This window comes from Rhea americana, unplaced genomic scaffold (genome assembly GCF_003343005.1).
Source record: "Rhea americana isolate MKP2758 unplaced genomic scaffold, rheAme1 scaffold_108, whole genome shotgun sequence".
Lineage (NCBI taxonomy): Eukaryota > Metazoa > Chordata > Aves > Rheiformes > Rheidae > Rhea > Rhea americana.
The window spans coordinates 2914600-2936542 of record NW_028185128.1 but is presented as its reverse complement, the minus strand read 5'-3'; the positions used below and the strand labels follow the sequence as shown (position 1 = coordinate 2936542).

General features: G+C 37.6%; 1 protein-coding gene across 2 annotated transcripts in view; it reads right to left on the bottom strand.

The window, feature by feature from the left end:
* Positions 1-21943, bottom strand: part of PLEKHG1 (pleckstrin homology and RhoGEF domain containing G1) — a 141799-nt gene that overhangs the window by 85593 nt on the left and 34263 nt on the right. For both annotated transcript variants that reach the window (XM_085310779.1, XM_085310787.1), the window contains exon 3: positions 15345-15419. In XM_085310779.1, the coding sequence (XP_085166905.1) occupies positions 15345-15393 (49 nt within the window). In that variant the 5' untranslated portion in view covers positions 15394-15419. The remainder of the gene's footprint in view (positions 1-15344; positions 15420-21943) is intronic.

Here is a 21943-nt window from a genome sequence, read left to right as displayed (position 1 = left end):
ATTCCCTTTGTCATGGTTGATTCTCCGACATAAATTCTTTAAAGATTAAGTCTCTTTCTGAAAAGGTATGATATAGCAGAAACAAAAGCGTTGCAATTCATGCCTTTATGCAGAAGATGAACAGTCACCGCAGTCTTTCCAGGCTTTAGAAACTTCTAGTGACCTTTCCAGTAGATGTGTATTTAGCATTTATTATTTCTGCCAGGAAGTSCACTATTTTCCTCAGCTAGGGTAGTACTCATTTTAAACCAAAATCTCCAYCTTTCTTTCTATTCTTCAAGTATTATTTATATCCAGAAGAAGGATTACTGCTTGTAGACACTGAAATCTAAAATTTCAAAAATCTAAATCTGGATTTAGAAGAAAGGCCAATTTATACTATCAGGACCAGATAAATAGAGCTTWKWTTWTTTTTTTTTWWWAAAGAAAACATTAAAAATTGCTTTATACAGGAGAGAGAACCATTCAAACAATCTCCTTCAAATACAGAATGTCTCAAACGTAATGATTTTTCGGATCTTCACTAAGCATTAAAGACAGATTGAACACTTCAATCCAAGACATAGAAAACCTTGTTAAACTGAAAAAAAGAAGGGAAAAAAGTGACTGTTAATGACTGAACAAGTGTTACTACATTTATCTGATCATCAAAGCCACATACTCTTAGAAACTTTACCTGTTACAAAGTGCTTCAGCTGAAACATGTAGTGGCAAAATATGACATTTTTAAGTGGAAAATCTACTTCAAGCTACATAATACTCAGTAAGAAAAATGTATAAATTGAAGTATCAATTAGTTGTGCTTCTTGGCAGATTGTAAAAACAACTATAGGTTGAAACATTTGAACAGGATTCTCATTTATCTTAACGTAGGAACAAAGTCTGCCAAATGCAATACTTGAATACATCCAGACGGGAGGAAACTTGCCAGAACGCCTARCAGCAGAAAAGAATTAAGCAGGATCTACTTTGGTCAACAGTGGATGGTATTTTCAGTTCTACAAGACTTTCAGGGTTTTGTTTTGTTTTGAATCCATTTTAATTTATATTACTTTTCTTCAAACTCAAAAGAAAAACAAACAAACAAAAAGAAATTAAACATTAAAGGAACAGTTACATTTCTTTCCTTTCACACATTACCTTCAGTGTGGTATTTTTCAAACTTTTATTTTTTTTTTTGTTCATGCTCCTTTCTGAATCACAGATTTCCTGGTATGACATTATCAGTGTGCCCTTTCCAGTTCTTTTATTCACATACAGAAGAGGGTGTGGGTAACTTATAAAAGCAGCTGTAAAGTAAATAAGTCTATAAACTTTGACAATTTTATAAAGGGTGGTTATTTGTTTGCATTCAGAAGTGACAACAATATGGTGACATTTTCCCACCATAGATAAGTGCAAGCTTGCTTCATGTTCAGTCACAAAAGTAATTCCATGGGTTTTAAATTAACGAGCTTCAAAACACATGTATATTGACCTTTTTCTCAGCAAAATCTTCATTTCYCAACCTCCTGATAAAGAGACACCATAAACTGCAAGAGCTACCTTCAAAAAATCACTAAGATCTAACTAGATACAGGCCCAAAATCTCCAAAGAAGAGGAAGSAAGCATAGAAGTACAGAGTATGAGAGAGAAAAAAAATATTTATTAAAATTCTCAAATACCAGGAGTGGAATGTAAAAAGCTGAGTCAGATCGTACCCATCAAGACTCATGAAAACAAATAAAATGCAGTCAAGCGGGGGAGAACACGGATAAGAGGAATTCACCTGCCTTCTGAACAGCAGCCTCACCAACCACCCCAAGTCTGCTCAAGGAGAGCAGGACTCCAAGCACAGCGTGGGGTAACTCTGGTGCCTTTGACTCACTCTCCCAGATCCCTCACTGTACAATCCCCRCTGAAGTCAAAGACTGCTGTTAGGACTGTACAGATTTTCGCTTGGCTAGAAGAATTTGGTGTAGCACAGAACATTAAAAAAARGCGCATACAGTTGGATTTCGAGCACGTAATAGTTCTAAGTCATGATTTGAAAGGTATCCATGTTTCTGCAAAGAGAATCCAGTTCTCTCTCATGAGGTAGAACATTCCCCAAAGCATTATGACCGTAAACATTTTCCTATTAAAATCCTCTCATAAAAGCACTGTAAACACTCAAGCCATAAGATAGGACACAAAACAAAACAAACARAAAMCAGGCTTCTAAATAACGTCTGACATTGCATTAGGACTTTTGATACTATTGCACAGACAATACTGTCCTCTTTTAAAAGGGCCATTCAACTACATGTAGAAGGGGAACAGTCCTCCATTCACACACAAGAACAACRCGTCTCATCCAGTTGCCAGAGAAGCATGTTCATATGTGACAGTATCTGCCACAGCCACATAACTACACACTGTTTTTCAGAAAGATAGGGTCATAAAATGGACTAGCTCTACTGTAGTAATAATGTGGATTCCAGCTAGGCCTGAATGGATGAGCAAGCCACTGCTTGTGGTAAATGCACAGGGTATCCATCTAGCATGAAATTTCATGATAAAAGATTGCAGAGATACAGTTATATTCAGAAATATCACTGCTATCAGTGAGAAAGTTGGGCTTAACATACATGTTTCTGGAATTGGTATACCATGCATTTTCCCCAGAATAATAAGATACACCCTTCTCTGTGCAATAACCTCAAATTCCTGCTTTTCCAAATCAAATCAAACTTTTCACATCACTGTGTGATGCGAACACACCTTTGTGGCTAGGCCAATAAAATAAAATAATTTCTCTCAATACATTTCCAAACTCTGCAAAGCAGACAGACTCTACTGTCAAGAAAAGTCAGGCATAAATAACATGCGATGACTGTTCAAAATCTACCCAGYCCATACTAGCACAGCTGTAGCCAAGAAACTTGCAAGCCTTGTAGCAAAAGCAACATAACTGTAAGGAATACAAGAACTCAAGTTCCAGATAGCATTAGATTTAGCCATATCAAATACACGTATTATTTTCTTTCAGCATTTCTCTTATGAAACATGTGGCTTAAAACATTTCTAAACCAATTCAGTAAATACATAGCATTAACAGAAAACACACAGCTAGTCAAATAGTAACATCAACATATCCCAAGATTATCAGCTTAATATGCAAGCTAAAYGCTCAGTGTTGCGATGCAATTGAATCATATAGCACCCCGCACACCTAACTCCATAAACTGCACCCACATCATTAGAGGCTGGTAGCACCATGTTCAGGTATCACAGAAGTCCAGGGAAGCATGTGCAGGGGTCTATGTATATAAAAAGATACGGGTCTGGGTTTCTACTTTGGGGAGGTGGAAAACAAGAAGTGATGATAAGCAGCAAGACTAAATAATTAACTTTCATGATAAAATTCTATTCTTTATTAAATTAGGACATTCTTTTTAACTACTTCTGAGAATAGACGTGGGTAACAAGTTTATGATGGACTCCAGACTGAAGAAAAGTTTTCCTCTGGCATGTAGGAGGATTCTCCAGTTAACACCTGTCAATGGAACAAGCCTTTAAAATACTTTGTTGGCATTAGCAGCTCGCCAAAGTTGTGGCCAAGCTGAGGGAGGCACCTCTTGGGCACCTTTGTGTTTGAGTGTGAGGTGCTGTAAGAGCAGACCAGCACCTCTGCTTAACACTGACATTTCTTCGAAGGTGGAAAACCTACGATTTCCCCAAAACTATTCAAAGATTGAAAAAAAAAAAAAAACTATCACAAATTGAGATGTGAGAGAAAAAAAAAGTTTATACTTTTCTATGCATATAACCCTAAGAAGGTTGTCTTCATGTTTCATTTTGAATGATTACACAGCTCCTAAGGGCAGGGATCTAATCCTAAACCAAGAGTGTCTCACAGGGTAGGGATCCTAATCAGGGAGAAACCTTGAAACACAGCCATTTTCTTTCTGGGAGAGTCATAGCAGAGTCCTATCTTCCTAAAGGATTTCCTGTTGCCTATGAACTGTAGATTTAATTAGGAAAACATTCAAGACAGGACATCCCATCTTTAGAAATGCTGGCTTGCTTCGGACATGACTAGACAGAACCATCTCCTGGCCAGACATTAAGCAAAATTCCCTAATGATTAGCCTAGTACTTAACATGATTCTTAAAATATTGCTTTCCGTTATGAATGACAGGATAAGATTTAACAGTCGGCACAATTTTTTATACAGTGAAAACTACAAATATTTACACTGATAATCACCCTCCTTACAAACAGACTGGAGACCAAGCATGTGGTTTATAACTATCCTGACAGAAACTAGACATAACAGAAACCAAAAAACTTGGATTGCTTAGCTCTCCTAGTGAAACATGACAGTCCAGGCCTGCTAGCACAGAGGTTATATCCAAACTCTTAATGCCTTAAACAATTTTAGTTCTCTCACGATCTGAAATACAGAGTACCTTGTGTGCATGTGAGAAGAAAATTTTGTATTGCACCTGGAGGTTGTGTCCATTTATAATTATTCTCTAAAATAYATGTTGTGGAGACCACTGCCAAGATGTGTGTAATGGAATTTACATCAAGTGCTGTTCCCCCAAACCCACAACWAAGAACAGTTACTATTTTTAAAGTATTTGGTAATTTTTAATGCTTTTAACTACACAACCAGAAAGTAACGCGGCTTTAGCTTAAAGAATAAAAGCCTCCCACGTGCTTGACCCAATCTTCACTCTTCTGTCAAGCAGGTCAATGTACCTGAACGCCGCACAACAGAGCCTTTCTCCCATCCTTCCCCCTCTTCAGCTTTCCGCCCTTCCGTGGGCAGACAGCAGTGCAGTAGTGCCGCAACGAGGGCCCCAGTTTGCTGACTCCTCAAGAAGCAGACTTTAGTGGTTTGACATATCACTCTAAAACATGTAAAAAGTTTCTATTAATATTTTATTGTTCATAAAACATCAAAGCTTGCTCTCTTTCTGGTGTGTCAGCAAGCAGCAGTTTCCCTTTTTTAAAGCTAAATTAAGCTACGGGGAGCCAATCAAGAAAGTAAAAAAGTAACAGCTAAGATTTCCTCTGTATTAATCCGTCTAAATTCAGGATGCATCATGGCCTCTCAGCCCACTTCTAATGTAGCTGGCATAGTTTGAAATTACTACTAGACATATAAATAGGTGACTGAAAGACAAAAAYAAACAAACAAACAAAAAAAACAACTCGTAACCAATAGTTGTAGGTATGCGTGTAGTTCTCATCAAAGTTCTTCAGAGTCAAGCAGCAAACAGCTGGGGGTGACCCGGGCTGCTGCCCGCCTCCTCTCCCCCGCGCAAAGTGGCAGGGCAAACCCGCCCTGTATCCCCGTCCAGTTTTACCACTTCGGATCTGCTGGTCTTTAAAGCCGCACTCGTCCCAAGACGGAAGAACGCAACCTTCACAGTCTAAGTCTTCTTTAAAGTTATAGTCCACGTTAAACGGCAGGAAGCGGGCAAGGTCTCCCTCTTATCTTTTTTTTTTTTTTTTTTTTTTTTTTTTTTTTTTTTAATGTCTTTCAAGTCACTTTGGAGGATATACGGCTCGGGGTGCTTGTGGGGGGACAGAAATTAGTAAATCAGAAAACAAATTTCTAGCGTGTTACTTGAATAAAGTAGTAAGATAAAAATAGGGCAGAAATTTAAAAAGGGGAAGTAAAGTTTTTAGGATGAGAGCTGATTTATGTTTAAGAAATATTGCTGACTTTAAAGTACTTATATCTAATTACATTTTGCACTCTATTAGTACAAGTAAAAACCGATATTAACACTGACAGAAGGATTAACTTTAACTGTTAACATTTATCTTCAGTATTTCAAACCTGTGCAGCTGGCAGCAGTTTGGAGTTCTCCTTCTGTTTTCTGTGTTAATATAGGGAACAGGAACACTAAAAACACTACAATATGCAGTCATCCAAAAAGCCTAAAACCAAAACYAAAAAAACCTCCAAGCCCACAACAAAACTGGCAAAGGAAATTACTTTTTGTCACGATTTCTGAGATGACAGATTTCAAGATAATAGCATTTTTGTTAGGATGATGCAAGTACTACTGAACTGTAATTTAAGATATAGTAATTGCTTCTAACAAAAATATCTGTTCTGTTTGGTAACAAGGATCTCCCACAAAGAAATTTCAAGAGAAGCAATGGATTCCTGATCTATAAGAAGCAGATGTAAAGCATACTCCAAAATTTTAATCACAAAATGAGACTTCTATGTTTTCACTCCAAGTCAGGCACAGTTAAGACTGTGGTATCACAGGGTACACTCTCTGTCCAGAATCTTCTGTGACAATTATTATAGTACCCAAATTATTTCTGAAGAAAAGAGAATTTAAACTTGCAATGGATTCTCAAGGATCAGCAGCACATTTCTGTGATGCTAAGGAAGATTCATGCTAAGCAAGATACCAAAAAAATGCTGTCTATGAACAAGTATTCAATCAATCATTCCCTTTGAAGCACATTCTATAGATAGCTAATCTCAAAAGAATAATAATTTTAATAATTAGACACCTTTTACCGTTCTCAAAGGACATCCATTATAAATGGAACTAGCTTTGTTCACTTACTAAGGATTACTAAAGGTTTAGTCGCCATTAGGAGAATGCTCAAATCATATGTGAAGTACCAACAAATTCTTTCCCAAGCCTGCAAAATTTTGATAGAACGCTAGAGCAAAGAATCAAAGAATAGCTCTAGAAGTATTTGAGCTAAACTGAAAACATTTAAGCGGACTCTTTTAAACCCAGCASCCTTGACATTCAACCACAAAGGAKTCTTCATTTGTAGGATGACAAACTGAAAAAAAGCTATCAGTTATGACTAACAAGGTAAACAGATGGGCTTATCTCTTTTTAACTCTGAAGAGCATAAAGTCCAAAAACAAATAAGGATTTTACTACTAACAATTTGAGAGCAAGATTACAACAGTCATTAGGATTCAAGCTCTCATGATGGAAAGGATCACAGCAGACAAGAAGGAGCACTGCTTTGCTAGCACAGAGAAGAGGGAAGAAACAGCATCCTTGATGCTTCGTACTTTGTTTAGCTACCTGGAACACATTGCTTTGGTCCAATTACTGGGCCAAAATAGAAATTCAGTGCAATGCCAGTAGGCAATTAAAACTTCTGTTCTGGAAGTTGAAACCTAAGTTAAGGAATCTATACATTTTACCTCAGTTTGTGGAGAGGAGACGGGGTCACTTGTTGTATAAACATGATAAAAGTTGATCATTAATCATTTTATTAAAAAAATCTCACTGGCAGTATTTATTCTGGACAAGCAAGTACAAATTTAAGCCAAGCTAACAGCCAAATTACAGTATGCAGCTTAAGTATAAAACAATTAAAAAATAAAYAAACTCAGTTTGTCTAGCTTCTGGAGAGGGCCATCTTCAGCCAGGTTTAAATAACATCCAACTGAGAAGAATATTTACACAGGGTACACACTGTGTAAATTATTATGCCACTTGTTTCTTTGCTTTAGGAAGGAACCTTTGCTCCTTCAGAAATATTTTGACTGTTCTGGATTTCTCTTAACCAGGAACATAACCAAAATAAAACAAAACAAAATAAAATAAAAGCAGATCATTAGCATTCAAAAGTGCTTTAAAGCCCATGGCACAAGGTGGTATACTTCATGACATACCATATTTCATAAAAGCCACAGTTAGTTTCCCTATTTTGTATTGCACAAAATTAATGTGCACATTACGTATATCATGATTTGTAAGTAATTTATTTATACAAAAGGAAAAAGTATCAAATTGAAGTGCAACACTTCATTTCTTGAGAACTAAGAATAAGTTATCTTTGAGACAGAAAAGCAATTTTTTTTAAAAAATGAGATCGGTAATATTAAAAAAGAAAAAGAAAGAAAAGAGAAGGAAAAAAAGCATAGCTTTTGAAACCTAAAGTTTAAACAGTTCAGGCCACATGAGCTTTCTAGGTCTGATTAAAGGAACATAACTCGCAGATGACTGGAATACTGATCTCCAACTGGAAACCAGCCAACCTGAACACCATGGAAACTGCTGGGCACTTAAAGAACACGTTATTCTACCAGTTAATAGCCTAACCTTTGTAATGTGTGATTTAATCACCACTATATTGCAGAAACCACATCATCGCTTCTGATGAAGAGTCGGCTTCTCTGTACTAAGCCATTTCACAGTGTCCAGAGCAATCTACCTGCTGCCGCTCTCCACTGCCACAGATCAAGGGAGCAAGAACAACCACCCAACCGTCTCCTCTTCACCGAGCTGCAGAAGTTTAAAGGAGCCCATCTGGTTAACACCCTGCCGGCAACTCGGGGAAGGGGTAGGGGAAGGCGCAGGTCCCCCACCCCCAGCCAGTATGCCCCAGTGACTAAGAGTTCATTACAATGCTTTCATCAAGAAAACAAGCTCATCTGCAATTATGCTTTAAAACTACTGCAGAAGTTAAGCTGAACTGTACAGCATGGGGACTAAAAGCAAAGTGGAGCACAGCATAGCAACATTAACTTTTACTCAGGYTGTTGCCAGTGCTCATCTTAGGTATACTAGAGCTTGCTCAAGTTTGAGAGATGCGTTATGACACAGTCAACCACTGATGTTTCAAAGGAAGACGTGGTAGCTTCTCCCAGCTTGCAGAGAGAGGACGGAGTAGTGATGTGTCAAAAACTGAACACTCAGTTTCTTTTCCTTTCTCTCATACTTCAGATCTACTTTGGTCTTACTACCTCCTTTTGTAAGTGCTAGGGTTAAGAAATTCAGATACTGTTTTCAAATATTTGGGCACTTCATCTTCCTTTCAAATATGACTTCTGTGGATTAAAAGCTGCTACAAAAGTGAGGCTATGAATAGTGGGTAAGGAAAAGTAACCTAGTACAGGAAGATTACCTGAAGGTACTTTGAGAAACACCATGCTGATTCAGATTAAGAGCACAATACTCTGTCTTCAGCTGCAGTCATAAACAGATGCCTGGGGAAGGCAAAAATGCAGCTAGCATCCATGATACTTCACCCCAGCACTTTGCTAGCTTCCAACTATTTTCAATTAAAGGGGTTTCCTTGGTTTGTAGCGGCTCTTCGAAAAGAGCTTTGCAGAAGGCAACATGTTGTATTTACTAACCTGAACAACCTCACCCTGRGATTCCCGCCACAAAGGAATAGGCCGTAGGGGAATCTGAAGGTGGAAATACACTTCACATGTAACAAAGAAAGTAACATCAGTATGATCCAGCATGGAAAATTAAAAATTTACAGAGCTATGTTTATATGCATTTTCCTGTGCAACATGCCAAATGTTACAGCAGAAATAACATGCAAACACGTGTTAGAGAAGTCATAAAACAAATCTGACTCTTATGAATAATGAGAGTAACAGCTGGTAGGCTCCCACCAGCATCATCAGGCACACAATGCGAGGAAAGACACTGCTGTTACTGTAGGATATTTTGCAGTGATATAATCTTTTTCTCCCCTGGGATTTGCCTGTTTATAAAGCACAGGTGTATCACTAGTTTCCTTCAGGATGCTAGTACGACGGACAAAGATAGCAAGGGAGGATCCAGCTGGGGGAAGTAATATTGCTTGTTTAATGAAAGAAGGCAGGAGGGGAGGGAGCGTTTGTCAGAGTTTAGCTTCATCCCATCTTTCTCTTCAAAGATCTCTGCTATTTAAGCATAGACATAGAAAAACAACCAAAACATCCAATTAGGTTGATCAGAGAAAACTAATACAAGTTTTCATAATGAKGAAAAATACAGCAGTCACCCCACTCCGTGTTGCAACTGAGTAACTGCCAAGCCCCAAATACCATTAGGAAGCAGAAGCTGTGAACCGCAGCAGCCTCTCTGCAAGTGTAAGAGGGGGAATTTGCACAAGAGGAGGGGCTCTGCTGTCACAGTCTAGTTTCTAAATGTTAACTAGACTACAAGTTTAAGAGTGACTTTTCAGCAAACCTGAGATTTGCTCTGTGGCACAGAGCAAATRGCAATTCCTTTGCAAGCTAAAACAGAAATACACTCAGTCCACTTCCTCGTATTGACCCAGTGCATTGTTAAAACTGCATCTATTGTAAACAGAATATAATAGCTTTGCTGTAGGAAAAAAGTTATATGTGGATCATGGTGGGGTGTTTTTGTCTTACGTTGTTCGTCTACTACTCCTTGATAGCTACACAAGCATCTTGAAAAATATTTTTCACATGGGATATACACATTACATCTCTGCAGCAACAGAATCTCCAGGCTTTTTTTCCTATAGCACAAAGCAAGCAGTGACATTTATAGACATAACTGTTGACTCTAAAGGGTTTGACAGAAGGGGCAGCAGAAAAGGAAATAATCTGCCCACTCCCTGGAGACCCTCAAGTCAAGGACTAAGCTACAGTAAGTTAATTACAGGAAGTTCATTTCTCAACTGTCTGCTTCTGTGCGCTCCATCGTTTAACTACCGTATGTGGAGCAGTGGGTCAGGGGTGCGAGGCAGGGAGGGGCATTGCCAGGTTACAGCAACACTGACTTCGAAAAAGCTTCCAGCTAATCAGCTACCTTGCCAGCACTCTGGTCAATCCAGTTTCACCCTTACAAACGTGAAAGTCCAATTGCTAGAAGCATGCAACAACAAAAGCACCTTATTTCAGACCCAACCACAGCAAGAATATCACTTTTGAGGAGAGAAGCAGCAGCAAGATGTCTGGAAATAAAGTTCACATAAATGTTTATCCATGTAAGTAGCAGTGATACTTTAAACATGAGAAATTAAACACACTGTTCTTAATTCTGACTCAGTCATATTTTGGATCAGTGAAGCATTCCTACATATAAGTAAACTGTATAAAAACTAAGTAAATACAGAGATGCATATGATCAAAGACTAGGCAACTATATCTTACAAGTCAGTGCTAAAGCTGTTGCTGCCATATGCCTGGCAATTCTTTTCAGTAAATGCTATCATAACAGTCTTTGAGAGGCTTTGTTTTTTTCATAAGTACTCTGTTATTCTTGCTTTTAAAGTGTAGAAATTCTAACTTGTAGCACTGTTGATTTAGTATCATTGGAAGACATTAGTGTAATGTCTAGGGGTTTTGTTAGTGGAACAGTTTCATCAAGACATAAGATCAGACTTCTAAGTAAAGATCCATTTTATACATTATTTCATGATTAATACATACTTATTATAGTGATTAAACATCCAGATCAATTCATATTTTGTTTTTAGTAAACAAAATATTTGTATTAAAGTGTATTTTTATACAAACTGCTTGAAAAATGTCAAAGACATTATCACAGTAAGATATAGTGATAACTGTATTTTGAACATGAACACTCAACATTATCCCGTAAGTTTTACTAGCTCTATTTTATGGTATAAATTGCTTACTTGTCCAACATCAGTAATTTAGTATTTGCTCTAGAGTACCTCAGAGTGCACTACTTCCATCTGGTTAAAATTGTTTCTAGTTGTTGAAAATTACTCATCTTTGGGCCTTTCTCAGTCCAGTGGCTTATAAAACATAATGGAGTGTCATGAAAATTAATRTACTGCAGTAAGTTTCACCATGAAATTGTCTGAACCTCACAACCTAAAAAACTCATTTCCACAGGCAAAAGCACCCCCCCCCCCGGCCCCGTTCCTGTATTTGGGGCAAAAGTCTGAAGTATTAGAAAAGGGAGGAAGGTCATCATAGTCTGGAAACAAAAATAATGTGGAAATCTTGGCCAATTTCTAAAGACAAAACAGGGCAGCTGAAGTGCAATTCTGCCACCTTTTATTTATATATAYACACACACACAAACATATATAAATAAATAGTTTCCTGATTATCTAGTGATCTAGACAGTCATTTTTGATCTCTTCTGCATATACRGGAGATTAAATCACAAGCTTGCTTGAATTCCATCACACAACAAGCRCACAACTTGGAATTCACACCACAAAACACAAAAAAAACCCCACCATCACCCCACCAACCTAGAAAAGACTTAATTATGGTAGTGCTAAACACCGCATATAAATTTGGTGTCAGGAAAAGTTTTCCAATTTTAGTTTTTCTTAATAACACACATGGCACGATATTATGTCTCTGCTTGATCAGATACACAACAGATGCTACTGTACAACACAAAAGCGTACATGAGGCAAGCACAAGGGGCAACTTTAGGACAGACTAGTATGAGAAAGTGAACAAGGCTGCAGAAATCTCCAGAGGAAAGATAGTGTGCCATGGAATAAGTCTATTTATTGTGTTTAGACTTCCTTGCAATTYCAGCTACTAGACCTTTCCAAAAGTTTTATTTTCACTTAAGTGTCACTTGCATAGCAAACAAAAATCCAAATAACTGCAGAAGATCATATGGAAGAACAACTCTAGGAGCACAGCACACGTGGTTCTACTCTACAGCCACACTTGGATTATCTGTTCTTTATAAAAGATACACATTCAACTTGTCAATCTGCCTTAGTACTAATTGAAGCAACTTTTTTATGAACACTAAAAATGACATGCTCAAGTTAGAGATACCTGCAGTTACCCCAAATCGTAGGGTTTTTTTTGTTTGTTTGTTTGTTTTTTGTTTGTTTTTAAAGCATTTGACATCCTGCACCACTCTCCAACCCATGTAAAGGAAGTATCCTTTAAGACTGTTTTTGGCAAACCAAAATATTTTGAAGAATTTCAAGTTCACTGAAAAGGACAATTCCCTGAAAAGCRTATCATTGTATCATTAGAATCTATATAGTCTGAGCTTCCTTTGCTAATTCTTCATAAAAGTCTGCACAGAAACATATGTATCATGTTGTTACATGCAACATGCATGCTGTTACAAGTAACATGCATGGTTTCAGCTGCAATAATAAGAAAAAATAAATTTCAGATTATATACATTAAGCAGTGCTTCAAGACTTTGTTTTCATCAAGAGTTTTGAAGTAAAGCTCTGAAGTACAGCATCTAGCACAGGGTTTGCATAAATGTAGAAAACATTTTTGGGAGGGAGAGGGGGAAGGGGAGCATTTTTCCACTTAAAGCGCTCGTGGTGTGAACAGCGCACACATGAAATTCTAGGGAGGAGAAGAAAAGAAAAAACTGAGACTTCTTATAGCACATCTCCTTCACTTCCTGCCCTGCATTCCAAACCCACTGGGCACATGATAAGCCTTGTAAATAGAGGAAATAATGTTTCTMAAAATGACTGTTTTTCAAGCAAATTGGAATTCTGTAGCTACATAAGGGATTTGTGCATATCTTGCAAGATTTACTTTATTTTTCCATCCCTTGACACCTTTCTTAAGGAGTAAATAACMTACAATTGATGAAGTACTGAACAAGACCCTCTGGGCCGTTTCTAGACTGCAAAAATCTTTCTAGAATGTTTCTTTACCTGTTGGCAATTCTGGTAAAAAGGAAACCACGTTTATAGAACCCGAGAGACACTGCAGGCTTCATGGGAGTCTTCCAAAACCAAAATGAAACAAACAGTTCCCTGCCTCCTCCGCCTGTACCCAGGCATGAACAAATCTTTATTCAGCACCGACGTTGCAATTTGGGGCTGCAATAGGCAGGAAATGGTTGTAACCTAGCACCTGGGATGTCCTCTCTAACCTTAAAGATGACGTGTCTTTAGAGGATTTAACAGATGCGTATGCCAGCTCTCAGCCCCCATCCATCCTTCTTCAAGGAAYAGAAAAATCAATCTGTGTTTGATGGCTTTTGATACAAGTCCGGCATTAACGATGCTCTGCAACTCTTTGCACCCACTCCCCTTCCACCCCTGGCCCCCGCTCCAGCCCGCCCAGAGCTCTACGCTATCACAAGTCCTGTCCTCCGTCACTCCTCACCTAAGGCCAAACCAAACCTTACAACTTGCACACTGGTAGTTGCTTGGGTGGTGAATTAAAGTGCAGTAAGAGAAAATAAAGCCACCTCTCATAGAGCAAGTGATTTTTTTTTTTTTTAAACCCTTCCTCAAATTTGATCTTAAGTTTTTGAATCCTCCCTGAAGGATACAATCATGTAGACTGCTTTTAGGAAAGCAATCAGCAAGATACATAATGGAGTTTGGTTGTAACTGGACTTCACTGCAGTATTTTTAAAGTAAAGATTTATTTATAAGGTGGACCCACAAAAAGTGAATCAGGAGGGAGAGACAGACAGACAGAACTCAGTCCTTTGAAAGGCTAGCTCTAGCTGTTCCCAATTCTTGTATTGAGAGCTCTCACAGTAACATCCATTGAGCTTTCCAGTAAATAAAATAAGAACCGAATTGAAAGGCTCTTTGTAGTTCAGCATAGCTTAAATTTCCTTCCATGTGAAGGGAATTACTTCTCTGCTGTTACTGATGCGCCTACTGAAATTACTATTGCGGCTTATTCCATGATTCCTTTTAAATGTCCAAATCAATGTTTAAGTGCAACTAAGATATTTAAAAATAAATTCTGAGCTGTATAACTTTAGATTTGCCTAGAAAACAGTATGAAGCAGCCTGAGCTGTAAGTTTCATTCAAAACAAAATGCATACTCAAGGGAATTTTCAAATTTTGTCTTTTCAAACATCTTGAGTTTTCAAATATTTCAAATGTGTGTGTGAGGACAGCCATGACACAGACAGCAAACCTAGACAAGAGCTACACAAAAGCACTAAAATACCTCACAACCCTGACCTGAAATAGTAAATAAATTTTTTATAAAATAGTTTAATGAAGTATTCTTCTGAAGGTTCTGAAGAAGGACTCAAATATGAAAAGTACTGATTTTATGGAAAATTTGTTATTTAAAAATCTATCAAGTGCCCACACTTTCAGTTGTGGGTACGTAGAGTTAACAGTCATGAAAAAAAAAAAAAAAAGCTCCAAAAAAATAACAAACAGTGGTCTGATTCTCAGGCAAATCAAACATTTCAAGATTCCGCTGATTTTAGTGAAAAATCATACACGTTCATTCCTCTTTGCACCAATTCCCTCACACAAATGTTTAAATTTTCGCTTTCCTTCTGTGAGACCTGAGCATCCCATATGAAAAAAACAGATATCAGTCAATGAGATCTCCTTATCTGAAGGGGACAAAACATCTTCTCCAAAGATAAAATCCTCACAGCCCAGTGCTCCTCTCCAGATCACATTGTGTATTTCAGTATTGTCAAGGATAATGTGGTGGCACAGGCAGAAAATAAGCAAAATAAGTGAAAAGTTACTGCTATTCAGATAAATATACACACACAGTTAATTCAGCTCTCCTGTAGGTTTAAGAACAGGATGGAAAACTTGGTTTTGACTTAAAAATTCAAGGCTTCTTTTCTTCAAGATTCAGTCAAGAAAATAAAAGACTTYTCAAGAAAACAAAAAAACCCAAAACTAACCTTCACTCCTGAGGACAGGTTCTGCACCACCTGGTGTTTTATCTGGCATCTCAGCAGAGGCAGGCTGAGTAAGACCTAATGGACACAAAGCAGAGAAAGCCTTCTCAAGCAAAACCAGCGTATTTCAGCAGCACACTCCCCTGCCTCCCCTCCCCCATGAAGAATACATTTTCAGCTTACATCATTTCCATGTTTAAACGTTAGATATCTAAACAAACAAAATTTGCTAGACATTAATCGCAATACTGTCTGGTGGACTTCTGTCTCTCAGCGCGGATGTTTTTAACCCCAAGTGAATTCCAAGCTGCAAGTCCATCAGCTGGAGTGGAAGGGCTGCTCACCCCCAAGTACTGCTCAAGTAAATAACGCTCAGAGGGCCATGCCAACCTGCATTCAGTAAGCGTCATTTAAGCAAAGCTTCAGTATTTTGTGCAACCCTGATATTTCTTCCACCCCAGCAGTGAGGAGGGAGGAAAAGGTTTCTCAGGCAGGCACTGAGCCCACCTTATTTCAGCAGTCTTATGCCCCCACTCCACTACTGGCTGATAGCCAACATGTAGCCAAGACATACTGACTGGGATTTTGTATCCTGTTTTTTTTTCTTTGTTTTCTTTTATTTTGGGGGGAGGGGCAGGATTTTTTGTGTTTTGGGTTTTTTTTAAAGCTCATTGGAATATTTTCCCATCCTCAGTTGGGCTGGCACTCCCTCTTATACAAGCAAACCTCAAGGTCAGATAGATAATATGAAAACAAAAAAAAGAAAAAAGAAAAAAAAGAAAGAAAAGAAAAGCAAAGCAGACTTCTCCAGCTTGAGAAAGCTGTGCTCCACTTAGGACACAGACTTTACCTGGGTGATTCATGTGTACAACACTGAGCTCTGGGAGGCTTCCCCAGCTCATCCTGTGGCAAAACCAAGGGAGAACATCATCAAAATATATGGCTCACAATTATTTTTTCACCAAAACTATTTTGCTCTCAAATATATAAAGTGTGTAGGATTTTTTTTTTAAGCAATGTAAGTGACTAGATTTAAATCAGGTGTCCTGTCCAAGGTAATTGTATTTGTCATATAAGATCCGCATATGTGTAAAAGGCTTAGAAAGACAATAGGTAAGTTTGAGGTTAGGATTCACCATCATACCCTGGGGGACAAAYTAGTCTCATATTTAGCTGATAGAAACTTCACTACATGTGATTTTCCATACCACCTCCAATTAAGATCAAATMCACCAGGTCCTGTTCAGGAATTACCACTGATTTAGTATTTGGCCTAGCTAAGAACTGCAGAACTTCATCCTTAACACAGATGTTTCATCCACACAACATTATACTACTGAACATTTGGAAGAATCTGAMAATTTTCTTTCAACTCCTTATCACCCTAAAATTAACAGTGACAAACCTTATCCACCTAAACATCTATGCATGTGAGTTCAGAGATCATCAARCTGGACAGTGTCACAAATTTATTAAACAAATGTGCCCTCAAAGAACTTAAACAACTATAAGCACTTAAGGGTCTCCAAAATTTGCTTAAAACAGAAAAATACTCTCCAGAAGGGAATTGGGCTGGCAGGAAGCCCCTCCCAGCCCTGTTTTTCAAACAGGTTGCTCAAAGTTAATTACCTATACTTATCATCAGTAAACAGTTGACTAAAATAAACATACAGACCAAGACTAAAGACTTGGCAAGCTTATCTCTAATGCTTTCCATTCAATGCTGATACATACTGTTTATGAATATGTAGAAAATTTACAGATCAAATTCCAGCGGTCCAGTGGTTTACTAGGAAAGTGATTGGAACTGGTGAATCACACAGAGCATTAAAGTAGTCACGTGAATAGATACAATATTTACTACTATGACTCATTTCAAAATTCAAGGAAATGCCTTCTGCAAATTCTAGGTTTTAAATAAATGGGTTCATATTAGAAATTCTGGGTATTAAATTGATATCCATATACTTTTAGGAAGGGGGGATGCAGAGAGTTGAGTTAACACAGAATTTAAAAAAATATGTATGTAAGTGGACTTAACCATGAAAATGCTCAGGGGTAACTCAGTGAAATGTCAATGAAATAATTGGTAATCGAGTGATTACAGATTTTATCTGAAATAATTTCGGATTCTTACTGACCTTTTGTAGGAGAGCTAAATAGGAGCAAGAAAAAAAAATGACAATTTTATTCCCAGGTTTTTTCTATCCTAATTTTATTTAAGTACAAATTTCCTTCTCTAACTCAGACCAACATTTCTTACTACCTGATCTTCTGAAGAAGTTACAGCCTTGCTTTTGTATCATCAAAATTCAACACCAGAAAGCATTATGCTTAAAGATGCCTGCCAACATTCACATCTCAGGCACTGAACGTGGTGCCTGTGCTCATGCCTCTACCGAGCACGACCCATCATTTCCTGCACAAGAAACAAACAGGATTCAARCAGGCACTGAATGACCCTGGCTTGCTTTATCATGGAAGGGTAGACTGAAAGCTGGATCATTCAATTACTCCACATGAAACCGTATTTATTGAAGAAGTTCAGATTTTCCATAGCTGTAAGAGCTGCCTGTTTCAAGAACTCAGTTGGATAACTTAAGGCAATTTGACCATTACCATTCCACTAATGGATTTTTCAGAGATTTACCAATTTAGCAGCTCTGCAGCCCAAAAAGAGACAGCAGGGGAGGCCTAACAGTTGCAGTAAGTTAAAGAAAGCAGACCTCTGCACCTGGAAAAATCCGCCTTCAAAACACTGCCACGAAACGCTTGTCACTATCTCCAATGATTTTCAGTAATAAACAGTCTGAAATGTGTTGCTGTTTCATAGCTTCTTCTAGATAGCACGTATAGCTTATGTTTACAGCACTACAACACTTCAACCAGATGCAAACATGGCTGTATGTATACAACAGCCTTCAACATTTCCCCTTATTATCAAAGACTGCACTTATAAACTGAGGTCAAATAGGTGACCCAAAGTAGCAGTATGAGTGATTACTTCAAAAAGTATGGAAATCTATGTATTTTAGTTAAAAAAAAAATCTGATTTTCTCCCTCTCATTAATGTAAATTGGCTTCACCTTTTTGGTAAAGAATTGCAGAACATAGTATACAACTTAAAGAAAATCTACATTTTCCCCCCGATAGTCATATCACTAAGTAATCAAGGTACAAGTTTTTCCTTTATATAACCAGGTTGAACTTAACTCTTGCAAGATTTATTTTATTTTTGTTTTCTTCTTTGGGAGGTATAGCAAAGCTAGCAAAAGGAAGAAATATTTATTTAAAAGAAATTTAAAAAACTGTGCTCTTGCTTTCTGCAACATACCAAATTCTAAATGAATCAAAAAACAGAAAATAAAGTTTAGCGTTTCTTTATTTATTTATGAAGTCTATGATTTTAAGCCAGGAGGGAAATCTTTGACAAATACTATTAATGAAACCAGGAAGGTAAGCCTCTCCTCTTTCAGTAATGCCAAGCAGGACTGATGAAAAAAATACAGCAGCATTGGGGGTATACCTTGTTAATAAGAGAATGTAATTCTTGCTYGCTTTCTAAACAAACAGGCTCCACTAACTCAAAGAATCTTTTTGTAAACTTTTGGTTACCCCCAAAAAATAAAACAAAACAATCATAAAAGGGACCTTATTAAAAACTCTTCTACTGGGCATTTCCAAATGCTTTTGTGATATAATTATTGATATAGCTTTAATTATCCCTGTATCTTTGACTCAGCTGTTGTAGTAGGTGACATGGTATATACTTAGTATTTCTGAATCCATCACTCAAAGCTCCTTTTTTTGCAGTGCTACCTACTGCTCACTCCTCTAAGCACTTTTTCATGGAACAACCCAGTAATAGAACTTGAAATGAAATATGTGTGCATCCATAATTTGTGAAAAAACACAGCTATACTGTTTATATTTCTTAGGTAAGTAGGCAAAAACTCTTAACGGTAACCAAAAATATTCAGATCTGTGACCATGCATTTTCACATGCCACAATCAGCCACTATGGCCACCCAAATGGGCATAGTGGGAGGTCCTAGCTCAAAAAAATTCATTGTTCCTCATGGCAGACTGGTTTGCCTTTAAAATCCTGAGCTGCTGCAAACCGTAGATCAGCTTTAAATTTATGAAAAATAAGACTTCAGTTCCTTTAAACATGGGATCCACCACAGTATCATAATATAGTTGAATACAAGAGAAAATGTTCAAACCCATAGCACACCAATGCTAAAAGACATTTTTTAAAAGCAYGCTTATGAAAAATATTAGCTACCTGTATTTCAAGACAATTACAATCCTAGTCTCTCAAATTAATGGTTCTTTGCTAAAAATGTATCAAGTATTTTCAAATTATTCAAAATAACTATTAAAGTATTGTGCGTTTCAATTTTAAAGTTTCATGGAGTATTTTTTCATTAAAGAAAAAGCTTCTTCTGTTCCATTTTTATTCTCCTAGCAATTTATAGCTGTACTCTAAAAAGAAAGAAGCTATTGTTAATCACAGCAGTATTTGCAGCCGTAACTATGGAGTCAAAGTATGTATTTACGTTGAACAACTAACATCACTAACCAAAATCTAACCCTAACCTCCTCCTCTGTGTCAGACCACTAGCCCCTAGACTACATCTATTCCAAATGGCTGGAAGTGATCAAATTTAAGGAAGTTGACTGGATTTCTTCAAAAACTCCTTACATATAGTGCCTTAAACAGACACTGCACTTTGATTTTTGGGAGGCACAACTAGCGTCACTATTATTAAGATCTGCTTCAGCTGTTACCATTTTATATTTCTTTGAAATGCTCTATTTCATTGTTAAAGTCATCCTTTCACAGATTAAACTGCCAGTGTTTTATGGATACAGATCAATATATGTAAAATAACTGAAACCCTTAAGTTCCATATTACATACAGTGCTTTTAACAGTTAAGCCAACTGATGGTTTATTAATAAAAAAAAGAAAAAGAARAAAGATTAGTTCTTCCTGCTTAATTAAAAATGCACACACATGCATATGCACACACTCTGACATCATATTACACTGTGGGTGGGGAGAAAACGGGGTATTAATAGTTTTTCCTCACAGAGAATGCCATACTTCTCAGGTGAATGGTACTGGACTTTTCACTTTCTAAATGCAACATCATTTGCAGATACCCAAAACCAGCATTTAGAAGGTGTCAGGTTACAGGATGAATTCCAGATTCTAAGAAAGGCTATGGAAAAAATCTCATCTACCTTAAAATAACCAGAACTTGAAATATGGCTGCTAAAGACTGTACATAACTTCATTAGACAAGAAGGACATCTGTCCTGGACATAGTTTTTGCAGTTTGTTTGCCTACAAATCCCTTCCAGACCAAAGGCATTGCTGCTGTGAACCCCATGAGAATAGCTTTGATCCTGGGTCACATAAGCCATAAAAACAAGTTTATATGCTAACACTAACACAATTCTTTCACATGAACTAAGAAGTGACACTGAAAGAAACTCCAAATAACACAGAGGGAAAGAAYAGAAACGAGGACATACAACACAACGTGTCATCAAGCCTCAGTGCTGCTTCAATTCTCCACCACCCCTAAGTAACATTGCAGTACCTGTTTAAGATTAAAGCGTTAATTCAGGCTAATATTTATTTCTTCAAAATAGCACACAGAGTTCTAATGGCTCCTTTAATTCTCTTCCAGCAGAGGTCTGGATGTGGGAGTGAAGTACGGCTTCCCGGCTCCACCAATCCTCTCCAACTCCCACAAAGACCTYTTGGCTTTTTTCCCCTGCATCTCAACACATGCTGAAATGTTCCAAGCTGTCTTTTTTAAGATGCCACATATTTTACTGACACTGACAAACCAGGTCACCCTTGCATCTTATTTTCCACAGAAAGGCCAGTAATACTGACACAAGACAACTACACCAAGGGATGAGCCAGTCCAAACAGGACTATCTAAGCTACGTTAGCAAGAAGGTGCAAAGCCTCCTTTGCACGTCACTTCCTCTGTCAATGAAAGTCATGGTAATATCACCCCTCTCTTCCCTCATTCTTTAAAACAGTACAAGGYTGCAGCATCCTCTGACTAATTTCTAGGCCTGATCATTCATATTGCACTAGCAACCAAAAACCTCAACACTTTCCCCCCAAGCAAAGACCGATTCAGAGTTCCATTCACCACCTTCCTTCTGGTTGACTGTTAAACACTATATTTGAATCTGGAAAAAAATCATAAGTGCTCTACTATAAGGAATGAGGTGTTTGGCTTCTCTGCGGTTAAACTGCTACACATACATCATCTCCTTCCTCTCTTCTCTCCATTAGCTCTGAATCCGTTCCCAGTGCTACCTCAAGACTTCGGTCATGGTTTTTCATACCCACTAAYAGATCAAGTTCAGCAACTAATCACTCTATTTCAGTCTGCAAGTCAAGACAGCGTACTTTTACAGAGTAATACAGGATACAAGGTCTAGCAGGGAACATGACAAAAAAATTCTTCAAACTTTATGTACAATAAACTTCTTGAAAAGACGAGACTCATTCAACATTTGATCAGTGTCCAATCATGTTGTAAGATTTTTTACTTAACACCACAA